Below are 16175 nucleotides of genomic sequence, written 5' to 3' on the forward strand. Positions count from 1 at the left end.
GTGCTCTGGGCGGAGGAGAAATAAGGCGGCTGCAGAACTGGGAAGGCGCTTGCTTGTTTTCTAACATGGGAATGTGGTCAGGACACATGCCTGTGATTAGGACAGTGGAGGGGAAGAGGTCACCAACCAGATGGACAATAAGGTCTGGGTGTCCTGGGGGAGGAGATGGCCTTGGGTATGAGCAGGATGCCTCTTTCTCTGCATCAGGAGGGAGACAGGGGGTGGGGGGTGACCCAGGAGACCCGGGTGAGAGGGCAGCCAAGGAACTGGCATGCTCTGGGAAGTGGGAGGTGAGGTTATCCACCAACGGCCAGGGCAGGGGTGGTGGGAGCTGCCTGCCACGTGGTACCAGCACATCTGCAGTGTGCTTCCCCTTGGCAGTCAGTGCTCAGCGGTGAGGGACAGGGGAGGCTGCCTGTTCATGTGAGGCTGGGCGCTGACTGTCAGGTGCCCCCTGGGGAAAGCCCTCTCTGGAGACTGAGACAACCTCCCTCCACCATCAGCAAGGAAAGGGTTTTCCTTCCCTTCATGGCACAACAGATGTGACTGCTGTCTATTGTTTTGAAGCAATGTGTGTGCATACATCTTCCAAAAAGATGGACTGTCCATCTGCAAAGTGGGAGAGGAGACGGAACATCTGTAAGGCCTCCCACAAAACCTCTGAATTCCAATAGCCTCATGGCATGCACACTTGGGATCTATGAGTCTATAAATAATTTTCCAGGGATTTGTCCCTTTGTTTCTCAAGAAAGGCAAAGGAAGGTTAGGATAGGCCCACAATTTCCCTCCCAGGGATAGTAAAAACGGGGGTGGGGTGGGGTGGGAGGGTATTCCTCCTCCACCCTCAAGGGAAGTGTCACCTGGTGTCCATACAGGGCCTGCCGACCCCCTCGCCAAGGGGGCGTGTGCCCTGTGGAGCTGGGACTGTTGGGTCAGCCCAGAAGCCCACCTTCTGCTTGGCCACAGGGAACAAAGGGGGCAGGGGGGGAGAGAGAGAGAGAGAAGCATTTTGTTTCTGCCAGCTTCCTGTGTCCTGAAATTTCTGTCTTGTGATCATAAGTCTGACCCAGCCGAGATGGCAGATACTACAACAGGGAGTGGAGCCAGATGGAAATGGTGCCCTGGAGGCCCAGGCTGGATGGGAGCAGAAGCCAGGCCTGCGGAGGGGGTGGGGTGGGGGGCACATTGGGTGCTATCTGGGCTCCTTTCAAAGTCCTAAAGGCAGGCTCCTTCACACTGGCTATTTATAAAAGTCCCAAGTGCAGGTTTTGCGAAAACAATTTGGACAGACTATCATGAGTTTGAAACTCTGAATCCATTGCCTTAAAATTTCACCTAGTTTTAGGGCCAATGGAAACTGTTTCAGACACGAGGAGTAAATAGAGGGGAAAAAAAAGATACGATTAAAAGCCTCGGACATATATGGTTATGTGTGAGAAACGATAGGAAGATGTTAATGACAGAATCTAGGTTGTGGGTATGTGGATGTTTACTGACTTTTTTCAAAGCTGCTGTATATTTAACATAATAAAATGTTGGAGGCGGGGTACTCTTTGGAAAAGCCCCAGGTGTCAGAACTCAGAGCAAGCAGAACAGGAAGAGCCTTCTTTAAATCAGTGTTTCCTAATTATCTCTGGGACCCAATTCAGAAAATGGGTTGCCGTGAGGAATATGATTTGAATATTGTGATCAGGCCCAAGTAAATGTCCCTTCAAGCTAGGCCTGCCCCAACCACACAGTGCATCCCCTTCCGGCTCCTGCTGTGGGTCCTCGGAGCCAGGGAGCACTTCCTTGAGCTCTTCCCCTCCCCCAGCTCTCACAGCCCGTTTAGCCTGAACCTTGTCCCTGGCCCCCATCGCCCCAGCTGGTCAGCCCTGCTGACGCCAGCCCTCTTCCCTGCAGAAGGTTCCCTGGGAGGCAGTCCCCTCCACCCCACCCAGCCTCTGGGGTCCCTCCCGGGGAGGGGTTGGGGTGTGGGACCTAGGGGCTAAGCTGTGTTGGCAGGGAAGAGAGACGGTTGGGAAGGGGAAACTGGAGGGGTCCCTCCCAATTCCCACTGGGGGCCAGGATAGGTCTCTGGGGTTCCAGAGACTGGAGGGGGTCAGGGCAGAAGGGACTGCCTTCTCATGAGAGCAGACCCAACCATAGCGGGGTGGGGAGGGATATTATAGACACCTTTCCCACGGAAATTACATAGACATTAAAAACCACTGTGACAAGGAAGTTTTTCTTAAAATTAAAAAGTCATTAAGTTGTATTCTGGAGTGACATAAAGCCAGATTAAAAAAGTGAACACGATCTCAACTTAGTAAATATGCTAAGGATAAAACCTTAAGGAAATGTATTAACATATTAATGGCAGTGCTGGGATTTGGGGTGATGGGTTGTGGGTTATTTAAATTTTCTTCTCTGTATTGTCCTGTTTCCCAAATTTTACAAGTGTATATATATATATATATATATATCTCAGAAATAATGAATAACATATTTTACAGCGGGGAATTACTCTGTTATGGTAGTAGTTCTACATGTGAAGCAACCTTATTGGGCTAATAAGCAGAGTTCAGCAGGTGTCTGAGTGGTAACGTCCACCTGGCACCCTGGTTGAGGGCAGGAAATGTCAGTTAGGGGCTGAAGTGTCCTGAGTTTCTTGGGGCCTCGGCTGCCAGCCAGGAGGTAAGCTGCCCAGAGCTGGAGCTACTAATGCAGAGGGCCCAGGTTCAATCCCTGGTCAGGGAACTAGATCCCATGTGCATGCTGCAACTAAGAGTTCACATGCCACAACTAAGGAGCCAGTGAGCCACAACTAAGGAGCCAGCGAGCTGCAACTAAGGAGCCCACCTGCTGCAACTAAGACCCAGCGCAACCAAAAAAACCCTCAAATCTGAGTATCTTAGCCATTTCACTTCGTTCCTTGAGGGACACCGAGACCCTAGCAGGGAAAGCCCACCAAAGCCCCGCAGCTCTGTAGTGGCAGGTGGTGTGAGAGTCCAGGGCTCCACTGACAACCCTCTTCCACCTGACAGGTATGGTCAGATCATGGCAGAAATTGTCAACAAGAATTTGAAAACCCCTAGAAGTTTGTTGTGGAGGGATTAGAAGAGACCCCTGCTTCCCCACATTGGACTGAGTACCATTAATGATGCTTTTATAGGAGGAAGGAACACAAGCAGAGTCCCTGTGAGGCTGGGGTTTACAGAAAGGGGAAGAGGAAAGATGTATCACATAATCGTTTATCTGGATGACGGAGAGAGGAAAGGGGTCTTAGACTAGGGGCTGGCAAACATCTTCTATAAAGGGCCAGAGAGCAAATGATTTAGGCTTTATGGGTCATAGGATCTCTGTTGCAGCTGTTCAACTCTGCTGTTGTAGCACTTACATAAGTAGATGAGACATAAAGCAGTGGGTGTGATGTGTTCCAGTGAAACTTTATTTACAAAAACAGGCAGTGGGCCAAATTTGGCTGTAGTTTGCCAACCCCTGTCTTAGATGACTGTGTCTGATAATCCAAATATACTTAAAAAAAAATTGAGAAAGCAAAAAGAAAAGACAGTCTTGACAGGAAGAAAACACCAACTTGCAGCCCTTCTTTTCTTACCAGCCTGAATTCATTACTCCTTTTCTACCAGTCTGAATGGGATTTGAATGCCGAAAGGATCTTACCATCAAGCAAACCACTATTCCTTAGTCCAGAGACAACCCTGGGTGCAGGGAGGAGGTAGAGACCCAGAACTCTACCTCTTTTGGAAGAAATTCTCGCACCTTTCCTCCAAGGGCAACACCTGGGGGAAAGTTGTGTCATCCAACACATTAGCTTGAGGAGTGGTGCAATTTCTTGAGATTTGTTCCAGGAGTGGGTAGGCCTCGAAATTAAAATAGAAAATAGAATTTGGGATGTCCTCGGCTTGGCTGGCAGATCCAATTTCATCTGGGTGGTCTCCTGGGATGAAACAGGAACACCATGTTCTGTTACAGTGATCCCTTTCTCTGTGGCCTTGTAGTCCAGGCGGGCACGAGGGGCCGCTCTCTGCTTGCAAAGCCGGGGTCACTGGGGTTGAGCTCTGAGGGGCTCACTTGATCTGGAGGAACAGGGGTCCGGAGAGAAGACCTTGTCCGGCATTTTATCTAAGTGCCAAGTGAGGACTCAGCAGTGGTGTCCTGCTGGCCTGTGGTGGATGGGATGAGGCGTGGGGAGGAGACTGGGTGGGGTCACCCTATGCTTTCTGAGAGGACTGAGAAATTCAGGGAAACGGTCAGCAGGCCACAGGTCTGGGCAGCAGCCCTCACAATCCCCCTTCCGTACCTCGGAGCAGGAAACACGGGTGGTGTAAAGACACGACAAACACTGGCTTCCAGGGGACCGCCAGGTGGTAGGACCTTGGGGGAGCAAAGGCGCAGACAATCTGCAGCTTGGCCACATCCATGAGGTGCACAGAGCCATTGCTGATAAAGATCAGCACCTGGGAAGCAAAGAGATGGTGAATGGGGACTTCTCCACTCTGTCACTCACCCCCGTGTGAAATAAGAAAAGCAGCTAGAAATAAAAAACAAACAGAATTTTTTCACTCTTGGCACCCAGCCTCTGGCTCCAGCCAGACTGTTCAGGGGACAGCAGCAATGTGCGTGTTTGCTCCTATGGAGCCTGCAGCAGCAGCCGGCTGGCCCCAGGGCTGTGTCTGTTCCTGGCCCGTCCTTCCTCCTTGGCCCTGCTTCTCTTGCTACTTCCCCCTCCATGCGGCCAGGATTCAGTTCTGCATCTGTGCCATACCCTTTCCTCCCATCTCCTCTGGGAATGTTCAAGCCAACAGCCGCTCCTGCCCTGGGATGGAGCTGAGGCCTCTCTCCTGCCTGGGCTCTTTCCTCTCTGTAGGTGAACATACTAAACTCACCGCCATCTTTAAACGCCCCCTTGACCCTACATCCTCTTCCCGCTGCCCCCATCCCCCAGCCTCTTCCCTCTCCACACCCCACAGGAGTCTGATCCTGCAGCTCCTTGAACTTCCTGCCGGCCTGGGACACAGTGTTCTCTCGCCTCCATGGTGCTGCCCTCTTAGTGCCCGTGGCTCAGCTCACTGTCCATCACTTCCTCCCACCGGCCTCTGCAGGTTGAGTTAGGAGGCCCCTCTCTCCGTTGCACAGTATCCTTTGCATGATATATCACATCCTTTCTCAGGTTCTAGGGCAGCTACTTGGGGGCTCGCCTGTCTTCCCAACTGAACCGTGAGCTCCACGAGGGCAGGTGCTTTCTCCTTCGTGTCTGTGCCTAAAGCTAGTCTAGTGCCCAGCACACGATAGGCCTTCAACAAATATTGGGTTGGCCAAAAAGTTCGTTCGGGTCTTTCCCCACGGATGGGATAAAATCCTAAACGAACTTTTTGGCCAGCCCAGTATTTTTGGAAGGAATAAAGAATACATCCACTAAAGAGGAATGAGGGGCCTGAGGAACCTACCATGCCAGGTAAGGCTTGGACTGGGGCCACTGCACAGATGGCTTCATCCAGGTGCTTCACAGGCCTATAGGAAACAAGACACACAGACATCCAGACTTGAAGACTTTTCAAGTTTTGCTATCCTCTCCTAGGCATATATCCTGGAGAAATTCTTGTCTATAAGCATCAGGAGGTGTGTCAGAGATGTTCACAGTAGTGAAAACTGGGAACAATCTAAATAAATCATTGGTAGGAGAATGCTTAAGTAATTGTGTTACATTATACAATGGGATACAATATAGCAACGAAAATAAAAGAGCTGGAGCTACATACAACATGTATGGCTCTCATGAACAACATCGCAAAGCAAGTTACAGAATAAATAGCATTGAAAAACAAGTTGGAGAATATACATAATATGATTCCACTTACAGGTCCCCTAAAATATGCACAGCTAAACAATATATTGCTTGGAGATACAGTCATGTGGATGTGGTTAATTCTTAAAGGAAAACAAAGAAATGATGGATTTAGGACAACATAAATAAATAAGTAAATTTAAAAAAAAAGAAAAAAGGGACTTCCCTGGTGGCGCAGTGGTTAAGAATCCGCCTGCCAGTGCAGGGGACACGGGTTCAATCCCTGGTCCAGGAAGATCCCACATGCTGCAGAGCAACTAAGCCCGTGAGCCACAACTACTGAGCCTGCGCTCTAGAGCCCGTGAGCCACAACTACTGAGCCCACGTGCCACAACTCCTGAGCCCACACGCCTAGAGCCTGTGTTCTGCAACAAGGGAAGCCACCGCAATGAGGAACGCGCTCACAGCAACAAAGAGTAGCCCCCACTCACCGCAACTAGAGAAAGCCTGTGCACAGCAATGAAGACCCAGTGCAGCCAAAAATAAATAAAGTAAAAAAAGAAAGAAAACAATGTGGTAGATTGAAAAAAAAAAGTAGACATAATATTTGGCAGTAACTCCCACTTAAAAGGTGGAGTCTATTTTTCTGCTGCTTAAATGTGGGTGTGGCCAGGTGACATGCTTTGTCCAGTGTCAGAGGCTTGGAAAGCATCAGTGAACCTCGCTGGCTGGTGGGAGCCCTCAGGCTACCAGGTGACGGAGCCTGAGATGGCCTGCAGGAGAGGCCGAAAGGAAGAGTGCCCCGGCCAATGGCTGCCAACTGCCTGGTACGTGAGTGAGGCCAGCTTAGACATCCAGCCCCTAACCGAGCTGCTAGCTGCCCGAAGGCACCTGTGAGAGCCAAGGCGAGACCAGCCCATAGTGCTGACCTACTGCATCAGAGACTGAACACTGACTGTTTTCTTAAGCCATTAAGTTGTGGAGTGGTTTGTTATATGTAGCAATAGATAATTAAAAGGTGGTTAACTTGGAGGAGGAGAGAGAAGGATGTGATCAGGGAGAAGCACACAGAGAGCCTTAACTGAATTGGAGATGATCTGTTTCTTAAGCTCGGTGATGGGTACAGTGGAGTTCTCACCCCCCCAATATGTATGCTAAATACACCCCCTCACACAGATTGTACAGATCATTTGCCTGCATAAAATAGTTCACAATTTAAAAGAGAGAGAGAGAGACCCTTGGAGAAACTGATAAAAAACTTTTGGCAGAAATGACCCTCTTCCTGGTCATGTGGGATATGAAAGATGTCATTTGTGCCATCATACAATTTATATATATATATATATATATATATATATACACACACCCACATGTAAAAGACATTGGTGATCTTGAGAAGCTTACCAGGAAAGTGATGACTAGAGGGAAAGTGGACTCTAGGCTGAGAGATTGTCAGTTTTTTACCATTAAATAGCATTATCTGTCTGGCAGATTATGTACCCACCCTGCCCTCAAGCCACTGACCTCTCCACCAGCACACTGAGGGTGGGTCTTTGGGTCCCCATGGCTGCCACCAGATGGAGAGAAGCATCTGTACACAGTACCACACATTTCATTTGGGATTTCACTGGCCTCTCGGGATACATGTTCTGTCCTTTGTGGACTAAGAAGTATTTCAGGAAGTGAATGCTTTGGCAGAGACATCTTTCAGGAAGAGCGATGACCCCAAGAGAGAGTCCTGGAGAAAGTAACGGCACAAGCAGGTCAGAAAAGGGGGAAGAGGGAGGCAGCCATGGGCGCAGGGTCTGTGACCAGCAAGAGTGTGAGGGACGTGAGGGCAAAACCAAGCAATGAGCATCCCCCGAGGGCGAAGGCAATAAACGCCAATGTCCGAGGGGAGCCCCCTTCAGGGGGACCCCTTCTAAGTAGTTGGGGGAACCAAACCCATGGAGGTGGGCAGGGTCAGCACTGGAACGGAGGGAAGGAAGCTACAACGCAGCCAGGTACTGACTCTAGCCATCAAATATGTATCAGAGGGACGGCGGTGGGGCTCACCTTTGGCTAGGTCCCACAGTGTGAGCACACCATCCTCGCAGGCCAGCACCAGGTAGGAGCAGCAGCAGCTGAGCTGAGACACCACAATGGGTGCAGCACAGGGCCACACACCCTCGGGATCTAGTGGGGAGGACACCACTCACCAGGCTGGCCCCCGGACCCCGCCCCCACCCATCACCTCCACCTGGACAACATGAGACCCAGACTAGCCTGCCTGTCTGGACTCACCATCTCTCTCCTCTCTGCAATGCTGTCTCCTTCCTCAGGATAATATATATAACAACAAGTTACACCATTATACTACAGCTGACATTGAATGAGTACTTACTAGGTGCTAAACAGTGTGGTAGGCACTTTAATGCATCATTTCATTTAATTCTCACAAGGATCCTATGAGGTGGGTCCTATTAGTACCCCTGTCCTACAGATGAGGAGACTGAGGCAGAGAAGTAAGTGACTTGCCCGAGGTCATATACGCCTGGTCAGTACAGAAGTTGAGATGAGAAGCCAGGTTGCCTGGGAGAGGGATGGAAGGAAAGAAATTCTTCCCTTGTGAGTTTTTAAACTTTACTTCTGAGATATAACTCTGAAGTACAACATAGTGTTGTACTTCATGGAATTCTCACAAAAGTGAACTTGCTCATGTAACTGCCTCCATGAGTTTGTAAAAAACAAACCACCACCACCCATATTTCCTAAGTGCCTTTCAATTTCAAAGAGCTTTCACATACAGAAACTGAATTTTGCTATTCACAACAAATGCATGCAGTGGATAACAATGGTGTAATTGAGTAGTTTTCTGTTTTGGATGAGAAAATGGGATTGGGGTGTGAAGTGACTGGCCTGAGACTACACAGTTCACAGACAGTTGTGCTGGGACGGGCCCTCTGGTGCCAAGCCCACCTTCTTTTTACCTTCGTTGTCTAAGGAGCCCTGTGGACCTGATGGGGCTCTGTCCCTATGGACCTGTCATCTTTAAGAAACATGACAGTTCAGAGACAGAGCCTTGGGGTCACACCACAGCTGCCAAGCCACCCACTCTGCCTGCACAGCTCTGGTCCCCTAAAGCCACGCTGCTGTGTCGGTCACGTGCGCTCAGCTAAGCTGAAGAAGGACATGTTTTCAGAGCCCTGAGCTTAGACCACTCCCATCTCGGCAGTAAAGTACCAACTTCATCCTTCAGCGTTCGGTTAAGCGAATAGAGGAAGAAGTTGTGACTTCCAGTCCAGTGTACACCAATGACACAGGCTACCCCTGGGAAAGAAGAGAGGAAATGGGCATTACATAAGGAGTCTGGGTGGCCTTTGGTTTGTGTGAAGGGATTTGCCCAAGAGGAAGTCAGTTTGAAATGGTTCATTCTAATGGGCAGCACCCAACTGAAGGGTAAGCTTCCAGATGAGGGGCTGGGCACCCCCCAGGAGGCCTGTTCCTAGGGCCAAGTCGCCTTCTTGTGCAGGGAGTGCAGGGAGGATGGTCACAACTGCCCCTCAGCTGCTTTCACATCTAGATAATTCATATCCACTTGGCTGTCAGTGTTTTAAATAACATTTTCTACAAAAGGAATTCATATCCAGAAGCAGCCTGGCAGGACGTGTGTGCACACCGTCCTCTGTGGCAGCTCACTCCCTGAAGACAGTGTCAGCCTCCATATCAGGGAATCTGGGTTCAGGGGCCACAGGTCCAACCAGAAACCATTAAGCTGCAGCTGGCAGCCGACTTTCCACCTCATTCCCTCCCAGCAGGCAGGGTGTGCTGTGCAGAAGTTCTCTAGGAGGGCTTGCCAAGCATTCCCCCAAGGTGACCACCTGCTTCACGTTCATTTACCTGGGGGGCTCTTAACTTCCACTGGCATTGCAACTATGCAGCTAGGAAGGAGGAAGTGGAACGTGGCCATACTGGGAAAGAAAGAGACACTGGTCAGAGCCATGGCAGACTCCTCGGCAAGGAGAAATGCTGGCAGAGTCTTGGTAGTAAGACCAGAAATGGGTAGTTCAGATGGACCTTCCCAGGAGTTCAGGGCCATGAGGCAAATCACATTCTACGTGCTGGTCCTGGTGAGGGCAGGGCAGGTGGAGCGGTGGAAATTATTCCCAGGCCGGGAACAGCACCCAGCGTGGGCAGATCCCTTCCCCAAGGGATCTTGGGGAAGATCCCTTAATGCCAGACTTGGGTGAAGTGCATAAATGCTCCTATCCTGGGAGCAGTACAACCAGTGGTGTGCTGATACGTTGGCACTCTTTAAAAAACCCCCCAAAACCCTAATTTATAGGGTTCGTAGCTTTTTGTGGTATAAATATTCCCACTATGGACAGTTACCAGTGATTTAATGACTGGCTTGCAAAATTCCTAAATACCTTGCTGGGCAGCACAGCACTGAACCTTACTGGGTTCCAGTTCAGGCCTCAGGTAGTTTCTGTTAGGGTATAGCCCTGGGACTTTGTGTGAAGTGAGAAAATTCAAGGCCCACTTGTCGGCAAGATGAGAGGTTTCACTTCCCATGTGAAGCAAGGACATCCCTGAGACCCACAGTAGCTGTGAGGAGAGCTGGTTCCTGAACCTGCTCCACCAGATACTTCAAGGACTTGGGCTCAGTTTTTACAATCACTGAGGCCTGCCTGCTGACCGAGATTAGAAAGTAATGTTTTAATAATTACACGGTAATGTATTACATTTAGAAAGACTGGATGGAAATGGAGAAAAATATTAATAGTGGTGACTTTTATTTCCCTCTTGAGGATCATCTGTGCTGTCTAGATAATCAGGAAAACAATTTTTTTTAAGGAGACGCTATCATACAAAAAATTATAAAATAGGGAGTTCCCTGGTGGTCCAGTGGTTAGGATTTGGTGCCTTCACTGCTGTGGCCCGGGTTCAATACCTGGTCAAGGAACTGAGATCCTGCAAGCCACGTGGTGCAGCCAAAAAAAAAAAAAAAAATTCTAAAATAAACTCTACTTCCCATCTCCATAGATGTCTATGCCTTCTTTAAAATCTATGTTATCAGCCTTTGTTCGAGCTATATTTAAACAATCTCCATACAACTTTTTTAAAGGAATTTTTTCTTTTTAAAAAAAATTTAATTAACGTATTTATGGCTGCGTTGGGTCTTTGTTGCTGTGTGCAGGCTTTGTCTAGTTGCGGTGAGCGGGGGCTATTCTTCATTGTGGTGTGCAGGCTTCTCATTGCGGTGGCTTCTCTTGTTGCGGAGCATGGGCTCCACGTGTGTGAGCTCGGTAGTTGTGGCGCACGGGCTTAGTTGCTCTGTGGCATGTGGGGTCCTTCCGGCCCGGGGCTTGAACCCGTGTTCCCTGCATTGGTAGGCGGATTCTCAACCGCTGCGCCACCAGGGAAGTCCCTCCATACAACTTTTCAAAAGACTTTTCTGAATTTCTCAGAAAAGTCCCCCAAACCATTGAGACCTTGAATTAATTCAGGTCCTTGGGTTGATTCCTGCGTGTGCCCAGGGAGGAGAAGCTCCCAGGGCGGGGGCGTTCTGGCTGGGCCCCTCCATGGCTCACCTGAGCAGCTCCTCCTCCCACTCCCCATCCAGGTACTTCCTGAAGGTGGCGTTGAAGATTGCCGCCTGCCGCTCCCACTGACTGTCCTTGATGAAGTGATTCTGCCCAGAGCCCAGCCCACAGCAGTCCTCTATCTTTGCAAAGACTTCCAGGGGGCTTTTAAATGTGGTACCTAGGTTGAAAATATTCCAGAATTGGTCAAACCATCTGACTTCCTCCTTCCTGATTTCCCCCTTCTCCTCCATGCTTCCCAATTTCCTGCAGAATCCCTCGTCCTCAGAAATCTGTTCTTGCTTTGCCCAGGTGTTCAGTCTTCTTCCCAACCTCTCTCCTACTCCACCAGCTCACGCAGCACAGGCAAAGGGCAGCTGCTCTCCTCCTCCCACTTCTCCATCTCCATCCCGCCGTCATTTCCTGTTTCCAGACTACAGAATCTCCAGAGGCCAAGGACATGTCACCACTAGAGGCCTTAGATCACCGTTGCTGTCTCCCAGCTCAGCAAGGCCCCAAATCTGCCATTACTTGTGCTATTCAGCTGCTGCTGCGGACCTACATTCGACAGTCCCAGCCTCTTCCTGTGCTTACATTTATCCAACTACCTTCCTTTAAAAAAATCTCCTTTCTCTGCCAATCACTTTTCTTATCACTCTCCTTCCCAGTAACCTTGCATTTCCTTCTTTTTCATCTGCTCCTAAATCCACAGTAAAACTAAGTGATTTATTTTCTGGGTTCACAGCCCAACTTTCAGAACTTCTGAAAGTGCCCAGGTCCCTCAAGTTGCCCAGGAGGTCTCCCTGTGCCCCAGGTCTCCTTCCCCAGAGGCAACCATTGTTATCAGTTTCTTGCATAAATTTCTAGAAAGAGGCCCCTTCTAGATGGCAATATGTTATTATATTATATTATATATGGAGTATTATATTTTTTATGTGTATTACATGTACATTTGTATATATTTTATAAACAAATGATAGCATATATCAACTAGCAGTTCTCAGAATGTGGTCCCAGATCAGCAGGAATCTGGCAGGGTTAGAAATGAAGGTTCTCAAGCCCCACCCCAGACCTACTGAAACAGAAACTCGGTGGGTGGGGCCCAGCAATTTGGGTTTTAACAAGTCCTACAAGTGAGTCTGATCCAGCTAAAGTTTGAGAATTGCTGTCACACACTAGAACCCTTGCATTTTGACTTAACAAAATGTCTTGAGAGGTCTCTTCATTTCAGTACTATAGATCTTCTTCGTTGTTCGTTGCTTATTTTCATTTAGTAAATCTTTCTTTTGTTGTGAAATATAACACATTCAGAAAAGAGCATAAAAATATATCTTAATAAATTATTATAAAGCAAACATCTGTCTCTACTGAGGTCAAGAAACAGATTATCATCCCTCCCTAAAAGCTTTCCAAGGGCCCTTCTCCAGTCATAACCCCCTGGGAAGAGTGACAACCATTGTCTTGGCTTTTATGTAATCACTTCCTGACATTTATTTTACTTTTGCTACCTAAATATGCATCTAAACACTACAGCTTTATTTTGCCTGCTTTTGAGCTGTGCACAATGGAATTACACAGTGTTAACTCTATATGTGCCCTCTTTTGCTTAATATTGTTTGTGAGATTTATCCATTTTGTTGTGTATAGCTGTAGTTTGTTCATTTTCATTGCTGTATAATATTCCATTGGGTGAACTAAAGTTTATTTATCTGTTCTTTTATTGATGGATATTTCGGTTGTTTCATGGTTTGGGGCTATTGGAAATCATGTAATTATTATCATTCTTGTACATGCCTCCTTGTACACATTTACTTGCAAGCCTATCAGGTATACACCTAGAAGCAGGGTGACCAACTCATTCTGGTTTGTGCAGGAGTTTCCCAGTTTTAGCACCAAAGGCCTCACATCCCGGGAAACCCCTTAGTCCCAGGCAAAATGATATTCTTGGTCGCCCTACCTAGGAGTGTAAATGCTGGGTCATAGGATATAACTTATCTTCAACATTACCAAATAATACTAAACTGTTTTCCAAGGTGGTTGTACTGACTTTCGTTGCTAACTGTAATCTATGGGAGGTCTGATTATTCCACATCCTTACTAACTTGGTATGATCAATCTCTTTTAATTTTAGCCATCCTGGTGGGTGTGGAGTGGTATCTCATTATGGTTTTAATTTGCATTTCCCTGATAACTAATTATGTTGAGCACCTTTTTATATGTTTATTGGCCATTTGAATAATCTTCTGCCTGTTTTATGCTGAATGATCTATCTTTTTCCTAACAATTTGTAGGAATTCTTTATATAGTCTGGATGTGGACCATTCATAAGTTTTACATGTTTTGCAAATATCTTCTCCCAATACATGATTTGTTCTTTCATGCTCTTAAATGATGTCTTTGGATGATTAGAAGTCCTCAATTTTAATGTAAGCAAACTTATCAACTTTTATTATATATAAGTACTTGTGTTTTGTTTAAAAAGTCTTTCCCTACCCAGAGGTCATAAAGATATTGACTTATTTTCTAAAAGTTTTATTGCTTTGTCTTTCATATTTACTCCTATGATTCATCTGGAATTTAATTTTGTATATCATGTGAGGCAGGGGTCAGGTTTTACTTTTGTTTCCATATGGACAACCAGTGTCATTTACTGAAATGACCATTCACTACTCTGTAGCACCACCTCCGTCAGGTATCAAGTGTCTATTTATGCTTAAGTTTGTCCTGGCCTCTCTATCCTGTTTTATTAATCTATTTTTCTATCTACTATTTCTATCTATTTATATTTCTGTATTTTATATATGTTTCTATTATTCACTCATCTCTTTTTCTACCTTGTCTTAATTACTGTGGCTTTATAATAAATCTTGATGGAGCAAATTATATCACCATGTTCTTTTATAAGAGTGAATTGGCTATCCTTGGTGTTTTGCATTTCTCTCTTTGTTTTTAATGGTTGTAAAGTATTCAGAGTGTACCAGATTTATCTAACCAGTCTTTTGCCTCTATAAATAGCACTGCAGTGAACATTCTTGTAGGTATATCTTTGAGGTCATATATGAATATTGAGAGGATAGACTCTATGTCCCGTGTCTACAGAGGACTTCCCCTCTGCTCCTGTTAACCAACTCCCACTTATTCTTCAAAACCTTCCCAAATGTCCCTTCTTCTGATAAAGCCTCTGCTTATTCCCTGGGCAGAGTTAGTTACTCGTTCCTCTATGTTTTCATGGCCCTGGATGTTCCCCACTGTTGCACTTATCATATCCTACTATGGTGGTTTCCTCCTATTCTCCCTTGGTACACTAGCAGCTTTTAGAGCACAGGAGATGTCTTACTCATCTTTGTGCTTGGTGCAGTATTGGCACTGATGAGTGAACTAACACAGGAATGTAGGAATGAATGAACTCCACTAGCACTTGGGAAAGATGTCTCTTTCCTGATATCCCAATTCTGTTAGTTAACTGTATCCTTGTAACATTTATATTTTTAATCTTTAGGTCTCAGAGCTTATGAATTAAAAAATTATCTTCAGAACTATACTTGTCAATTAGATATTGCTGCCAATAAATGGAAAAGATGGGAAATGTGGAGAAAGGCAGAGAATGAAAAAACTAAGAAATCAATGGCAAAAGGAAAGAGAGTATCCATTGAGTTATACCTACCTGCAACTGGTTTGGGTGGTTTGATTTGCATTATGTAAACTGGAAGACTCAACTTAACATCTTCTCTAAAAGAAATGTTTATATCCTACAATAAGGAAAAGGCACAGCTAATAAGCCAACAAAGTAGATAAAACTGCATCATTAAAAACACTCATTTCAAAAGAAGGCAGAAAAAGAGGAATAAGGAAGAAAAACAGGTGAGACAGATAGAAAGTAAATAGCAAAGTGGTAGATTTAAACCTAAACATATCAATAATCCCATTAAATATAAATTGCCTAAACACCCCAATTAAAAGGTAGAGATTGACAGATTGTATAAAAAGGCAAGACCCAACGATATGCTGTCAAAAAGAAACTCATTTTAAATATAAAGACACCAATATATTAAAAGTATAGAAAAAAGATACATCTTTTAAACTGATCAAAAGAAAGCTGGGGTGGCTGTATTAATATCTGACATAATAGATTTCAGAGCAAAGAATATTACCAGGGATCAAAGAGTCATTGAATAATGATAAAATGGTCAATTCTCAAGGGGACTAAAATTCTAAATGTTTAGGCACCTAATAACAGAGCTTCAAAATACAGGAAGCAAAAATTCTTAGGTGTGAAAGCAGAAATAAATAAATCTACAATCTCACAGATTTCAACACTCTTCTCTCAATAATTGACAGAATAAGTAGACAGAAAATCAGTAAGAATACAGAAGGGAAAGCAGTGAGGATATAGAAGACTTGAATAACTTGGACCAACAACAACAAGAATACGCATTCTTTTCAAGTGCACATAGAACACTTACCAAGATAAACCATATTCTGTGCATAAAACAAGGCTTAATAAATTTGAAATGTTTCAAATTATATGAAGTATGTTCTCTGATCACAATGGAATTAAGTTAGAAACCAATAAAAGGAAAAGAAAGATGTCTGGAACATCTCAAGTATTTGGACACTAAATAACATGCTTCTAAATAATCCATTGGTCAAAAAAGATACAAAAAAACAAATTAGGAAGTATTTTGAAGTATTTTTGAAAATGAGAATATAACATATCAATATTTAAAGGAAGCAGCTAAAGCAGTACTCAGATATAAGTTTGTACCACTAAATGCCTGTGTCATTCTGCAAAGTTCATAAGGTCTTGGTGTAGGCAAAGACAT

The 16175-nt window shown here is 45.9% G+C and overlaps 1 protein-coding gene across 1 annotated transcript in view; it reads right to left on the reverse strand.

The window, feature by feature from the left end:
- WDR93 (WD repeat domain 93) overlaps positions 1-16175 on the reverse strand; it is a gene marked incomplete at its 3' end in the record, with an annotated part of 43425 nt that overhangs the window by 3501 nt on the left and 23749 nt on the right. The window contains exons 8-16 of the mRNA XM_079699044.1: positions 15017-15101; positions 11362-11533; positions 9668-9738; positions 9011-9097; positions 7844-7963; positions 7313-7526; positions 5451-5514; positions 4304-4460; positions 3739-3940 (exon numbers count right to left, since the gene is read on the reverse strand). Coding sequence (XP_079555170.1) covers positions 3739-3940; positions 4304-4460; positions 5451-5514; positions 7313-7526; positions 7844-7963; positions 9011-9097; positions 9668-9738; positions 11362-11533; positions 15017-15101 — 1172 coding nt within the window. The remainder of the gene's footprint in view (positions 1-3738; positions 3941-4303; positions 4461-5450; positions 5515-7312; positions 7527-7843; positions 7964-9010; positions 9098-9667; positions 9739-11361; positions 11534-15016; positions 15102-16175) is intronic.

Source organism: Hyperoodon ampullatus (genome assembly GCF_949752795.1).
Source record: "Hyperoodon ampullatus genome assembly, chromosome: 3".
Lineage (NCBI taxonomy): Eukaryota > Metazoa > Chordata > Mammalia > Artiodactyla > Ziphiidae > Hyperoodon > Hyperoodon ampullatus.